General features: G+C 48.5%; 1 protein-coding gene across 3 annotated transcripts in view; it reads left to right on the top strand.

Annotated features, from left to right (window-relative positions):
• TSC22D3 (TSC22 domain family member 3) overlaps positions 1–5822 on the top strand; it is a 61009-nt gene extending 55187 nt beyond the window's left edge. Inside the window, exons 1-3 of one of the 3 annotated variants that reach the window (XM_028523488.2) lie at positions 1967–2364; positions 3088–3139; positions 4288–5822. In XM_028523488.2, the coding sequence (XP_028379289.1) occupies positions 2243–2364; positions 3088–3139; positions 4288–4518 (405 nt within the window). In that variant the 5' untranslated portion in view covers positions 1967–2242 and the 3' untranslated portion in view covers positions 4519–5822. Of the gene's footprint in view, positions 1–1966; positions 2365–2592; positions 2724–3087; positions 3140–4287 lie in introns of those variants that run through there. The other 2 variants (XM_036016613.1, XM_028523487.2) reach the window with 2 other exon arrangements.
• Positions 5823–6235: the final 413 nt, after the last annotated feature.

Consider the following 6235-nt stretch of genomic DNA (forward strand, 5'->3'; position numbering starts at 1 on the left):
TGAGCTGATGAAATGTCAACTCAGACTCTTCCTGAATTAAGAAAGCTTTATGTAGTACAGAAGGCAGGCTAATATATCAGGGAATTTCAATTTCAGTTAAGCTCCTAATATAAGGTTTTTTCTCAGCTAATGTTCTTGATGACCTATAAATATAGTCTGGACTTTGTTTGTCTACTACACAGGGGTCTTAGTGTAAAGATTTATGTTCAGACTGCTTGTAACTTAAATGTAACATAATATCCTGAGATTGGGATTGTCTCCTACCTCAACTGGGATGAAGAAAAACACCGTCCTTGGCTAGTGTAGTAGGTTTTCTTGGATAATTCTGTTTGTCAGCTCTTTGCAAACAGAATGGCCCTTGTGCATATATTACCACCAGTGGGGTCCAGTGGGAGCCCCATGTCATAATGAAAAATATTGGCTGTTTTGTGGCATAACTGCCCTGGAAGTCTGGAAAAAAAATCAAGGCCTTCAGACTGGGCTTCACTAGGGCCTTGGCCAGGGTTTTGGTGCCAGGCACCTGGTTAGGAGAAATATCCTGAAGCAAATAATAATTACCTTCTTTGCTGATAAGAGAACCTCAGTACTTTTCCAATAGCAATATTGCATTAAGGTATTTCTTTGGGCCACAGCCTGAATCACAAACTGATTCATGGGTACTGGCCCTAACCTCAGCAAACTATTGTATATATGGTGGAACCCAATGTTCTCCTGATAGCCCTGAGTGTGTGTAAACAATACTCTCAGTTGCATCACCTCTCTCCACTGTTCTGTCCTGGTTTCTCCTTTTGGCTGCAATTTTGTCTCTGTCCACAAGGTGGCTTCCTTGTGGAAAGAGCTGGAGAAAAGACCCTCAAGACTCTCATGTCTTTGTTTTAAGCTTTGGGCTGAAAAGATGAAAATATAGTATGATGGGAACATATATAACTCTTAGTAGACAACAATAACCTCATTTTCCTTGTGACCTGGAGTTTTTTTTGTGACAGAAGTACCCTCTAATCCTATGTATGGTTGGGTCCATCACAGGATGGATGTTTTCCTGGTATGATATATATATATCTCCCAGGAAAGAATATATATATATATAGTTTTGTTTTGTAGTTTTGTTGCCTTTTGCTGTTTACAGGAAAGTAACAGAATCTTGTTTTTAAAACAGGGTCATCAAATCCTGGATAATGTTGTATGTATTTTCTTTGAAGAGTAGGGTATAGAAACCAGAGAAAAAGGTTTGGCATCTTGTGATGATTCCAATGCCCACTCTCCTACCATTTCCTCTCCCATCCTCTGCAATCCTCCTGTCCCCCAGCTGCTCCCTGTACATGTTCCTCTACTCATCTGAGCTGCTAGACGCTCTCTCCTCTGCACAGACACATTGGCATGCACAGATTAGCTCAGAACTGTGAATGATTCTCATGCATGCCACAGACCTGTGCATGTGTCAGTATGCAGGCACATCCAGAGGAGGAGCTGAGTGTATGGGTGCTGGAGTTGGGGCAGGTCAATGAGCCCACTAGCTGAGTGAAGAGGCATGCAGGTGAAAAAGTATGTGTGCAGGACAGAGACTGAGAAGGCAAGCTGTGGGAAGAAAGTGAGGCTCCTCATGGTGAGGGTGAGTGTCCAGCGAGTGTGGTGTGTGACAGCATTGCGAAACCATGGGAGTATGCTGGCTAACCTCTGAAGAAAAGTTTTTAAAACCAGCACCGCCCTCTACTGAATGCTCTCTATCTTTTGTTATGGCATTTGTATTAATTTCTCTAAGAAATCAGTTCCAGTTTGGGTTTTACCAATCTCCAGAGCCCTGTTTTGAGATGCCAGTTGGCACAAGAAAGTGCTGAACTGTTTACAGTCCCAGCCTCAGGTTCAGGGAGCGGATGTGGTTTCACTGGGCCACAGAGCCCTGTACAGGACTCATTTGCATGACCCCTGACGCCATGTGATGCAGTTGGCTCCTCCTATATAAAGAAGCAGGAGCAGAAATATCTCTGAGTCTGGGTTGGACAGGCGGCTGTTGAGTTTGTGATACACAAGGTGACACCTCTTGAGTCACTTTCCTTCAAGTCCGGAGCACTTGCCTGGCTTTGGGTCCTCTCGGCAGCCTTTGCCCCTCCTAGCCCTGGGTCAGAGGTACAGATCACAGCCCCCTGCAGTGCGTCAGCAGCCCCAGCCACCTGCCTAGGCTTCCCAGCTTGCCCAGCCTGCCCAGCCCCGCGGAAGCGCGCCAGAGCTCCCCGGCAGCCCAGCCATGAATACCAAAATGTATCAGACTCCCATGGAGGTGGCGGTCTACCAGCTGCACAATTTCAACATCTCCTTCTTCTCTTCCCTGCTTGGAGGGGATGTGGTTTCCGTTAAGCTGGACAACAGGTAAACTACTGACCAAAGCTCCCGAGAGGTGCGGCCGCGGCTGAGCTGCGAGCGGGATCTCAGAGAGAGTCGCTTGTCGCCAGTCCAGGTTCCCTACGGTGCAGCATCTTGGGAAGGGGCGGGGGTAGGGTACGGGTAGGAGGAGAGGGGGTGTCAACGCCATACTGGGATCTGCAGTCCTAGCGTCCCTGCGGCCTCTGCGCTGTGGGAAGGAGCTGCAGCAGCCCCAGGCAGAGGCAGCAGGAGGCAGAGGGGCAGCGGGCAGGGGTGGGCAGGGAGCTGGCTGTGCTTCGCGCTGCAGGGGAGTAGACCGGAAGCTTCCAGGCCCAGAAGGAATTCCTAGCTGGGTTCATAGTTCGGTAGGTTTACGGGGACCTTCTGAGCCAGAGCTGCAAAGGGCTGGCGGTGAGAGATTCCCTGATCAACTCGCCCCATTGTTTGCCTGTTGCCCAGTCTAGTGAACAGGCCATGCTGGCCCATGCGCTGTGGGACCCATGCGCCACTGCACGCTGAGCTCTGGGTGGTGGCAGCAGGAAGCCAGCCTGGGTGGTGAGGTACAGCTTCCTGCAGGGACCAGGAAGGGACCTAGGGACAAAGTGCCTGGAAATGGAAGGCCAGACAGAAAAAGAGCTGGGGTAGATGGAGGACTTTGGCCACAGCTGCTGAGTACTCAGAGTGGAATGGACTGGGTAACACAGTTGCTTTGCTTTTTTGTCTTGGCAGTGCCTCTGGAGCCAGCGTGGTGGCCATAGACAACAAGATCGAGCAGGCCATGGTAAGCAGCATCACTGCATCATTCCCATCCCACATTGTAACTGCTGCTATGTTATTCCGCATGACTTAGGGGGTGAGTGCAAAGCCATTAGTCAAGAGCCTCAGGAAGCTGAAAGCTTGCCTTTTATCCCCTTGTAGGCCTTAAGTAGAGTCCCATTAGAGTGCCACCTTTGAGGGCATTTCCAGTCTACCCTCGATAGGCCCTCTTCTTTCTTTTTCCCTCACCCATCCTGGAGCTTTGCAGCGGCCTCTGGCTTCTTCCTAGGCCTGTTGCAGAGCTGTATGCTCAGATACTTTCATTTGTCTGCAGCTTGCATTTGGCAGGGGCCAGAGCTCATTGGATGCAGCAGCACTGCAGTGTCTCTACAGAGCCTGGGCTGGGGTCAGGAGTTGGGAGGGAACAGGAAACAAAGCATCCCACCCCTTCCCTCTCCCTTCACCAGGTAGAGGTTGTACTCCATGGAACAGCCATAATAGCTGCAGAGGTTTAAGTCTTCTAGCAGTTAGCAACACTTATTGTGTCCTGGAGCCTAATGACACAGTTCCCTGACCCTAGTGCAGTCATCAAAATCAGAGGATGCAGCAATCAGGTAACTTTCCCCTAGGGCAAGTGTCTTGTCAAGCCAGGCTTCAGGACAGCTGCAACTCAGTGTGATGGGTCATATGGACAGGAGGAGACTCCAAAATTGTAATTGTATTGTCTTGATGAAGATGAGTAAAGCAGACAAAACAGTGTAGGGTGCAGTGCAGGTCTTCTCTGGGATCTGGGCCAGCAGCAGGAACTTATGTGGAAATGGGGATATAGCTATCCACCAGCAATCAGCAAAAGTCTCACCTAAAATGCTCCTAAGCAGCCAGCTTTGAAAGTCATTAGGAACTAACAGGGTGGATCCTGTGTAGCTCAAACCTGGGTTCCCAATACAGGTGTTGCCCTGATTGTGCAGCTCTCCTGAGCAAGCATTTAGGTGCTACAAAGAAGGGTGCAGGGGGAATAGGGCTGCAGAGCCAGTGTGCTGAGGGATTTCTGAGGGAAGGTTGGAAGTCAGTGGCATAAGGGATATCACAGACACCTTGATGGCAAGGTGAAAGTGCTGAGCAGGAGCCATTGATGGCTGATGAATAGCTTTGTTGTGGTTTTCTCTGTGACAGGATCTGGTGAAGAATCATCTGATGTATGCTGTGAGAGAGGAGGTGGAGGTCCTGAAGGAGCAGATTCGAGAACTGGTGGAGAAGAATTCCCAGCTCGAGCGTGAGAATACCCTCCTGAAGACCCTGGCCAGCCCAGAACAGCTGGAGAAGTTCCAGTCCCGTCTGAGCCCTGAAGAGCCAGCTCCTGAAACACCACAATCACCTGAGGCCCCTGATGGTTCTGCAGTGTAAGTGGCTCTGTCCTCAGGGTGGGCAGAGCCACTAAAGTTGTTCTACCTAGTTCTTTCCAGTTTGTTTTTGGCTCCCCAAGCATCATCTCACGTGGAGAACTTTACACCTAGCATAGCTGGTGCCAAAAGATGTCCCAAGGACATGGCTACCTGGGTCCACTCCAGTGACAGACCCCTGACAAAGAGCAGGTCTTTGGAGGCTGAGTTGCATGGGGCCTCGTCACCCCAAGCCAGTGAGCCTCTAATGCCACCATGCCCTGGGGACTCCCAGGGCCCAGGCAACTTTGCTGTGACTGGCAGAGGAGAAAGGTAGTTTGAGATGTGATGCCAGTTTGGTCCAGAAAGTATAAGGGGGTCTGCTTTTCATTTCCATGGACATCTTTAACAGCTTCACCTGACGACTGTCCCTATGAGGAAGCCATTTGTGTTTTAAGCAGAGACCACCCTCTCTCTTATCCCCTGCCTCACCAAGGCAGGGCCACAGATGGGGGAGATTGAGCCAAGTCAGCCTTCTGTTGGTTAATATGGTATAATGCATGGCTTTGCACACGGTCCAGTGTGGGATTACAGCTTTGGGATGACCACCTACAAAGTTCTGTTTGGTTAGTAATGACATAGTTTTTCTATATAGCCATACTTTCGTATATATACCCATAGGGCTAGATCTGTATCTTACTGTAGTGCTGTATACATATACACATACACCTACATTTTGAAGGGCTTAACCAGCTTTGGGAGTACTGACTAGTCCTTTATCTCATAAGGCTAATTATTTAACTGTGTTCATTTACCAGATTGATCCAGTTTGTCCTTTAGGTTAAGTAAGACTAAAAGTAAAGGCAGGAAGAGGGCCAGCTTCTGAATGTGGCCATGGATGCCTTGCTGCTGCAACCATTGCCCCATCTATCCACTGAAGACATGTGAGGTCCTATTTTGAATGCCAAACCCACCATTCACTGGTGCTGACTACATAGAATGGGGTTGAGAGAAGATTAGCTGGGACTTCACATTGTTATTCAAAAACTTTTTTTCATGTTTGTGGAAAACTTTCAAGTGAAGATTGGCTTGCTGGGGTGGTTGTTTGTTTGTTTGTTTTTGTGGACAAGGGATTAACAAGGCAGTGGCTTTGACCTGGTGGTGCCTGGGTGATGTGCTCAGGGAACTTGTCTCTAGGAGGTTCTGTGGCAGTGAACACTTTCCACTTTCTGACACCTTATCCTGATGTATGTCTCCTGGATTTGGATTTGAATTCCTCAAATGTAGCTTAAAATTTCAATAAACTTTGCTCTTTTTTCTATAAATAAACCTGGTATCTGACTGAGTATAAATGGAGTGGTTGGTAAGGGCACCTCATGTGGTTGGGAGCATTGTTTTCCTGATTCACTGACCATTCATGAACATCCCCTAAGTGGCAGGCTTATCCTTCCTCCATGATCCTGCATAACTGTCACAATACCCATACTGTACTGGGGAGGAAGCTGATACTCAGCTAGTTTAAGTGACTTGCCCAAAGTCATACAGCTATTACAGCAAATTGGTACTCAACCCCACATCCAACCCTCTCTGTCCTACCGCTGGTTTTGGATGACATTTTCAGAGTGAGTGGCAAGGTGACTAATACATAACCTCAGCTTGAGGGAGTGACTTGGAAGGAAGGATACTCCGAAAAGGCCCAATGAAAAAGGAAGGTTATACATGTAGTGAGCAAGAAGAGAGGA

Source organism: Phyllostomus discolor, chromosome X (genome assembly GCF_004126475.2).
Source record: "Phyllostomus discolor isolate MPI-MPIP mPhyDis1 chromosome X, mPhyDis1.pri.v3, whole genome shotgun sequence".
Lineage (NCBI taxonomy): Eukaryota > Metazoa > Chordata > Mammalia > Chiroptera > Phyllostomidae > Phyllostomus > Phyllostomus discolor.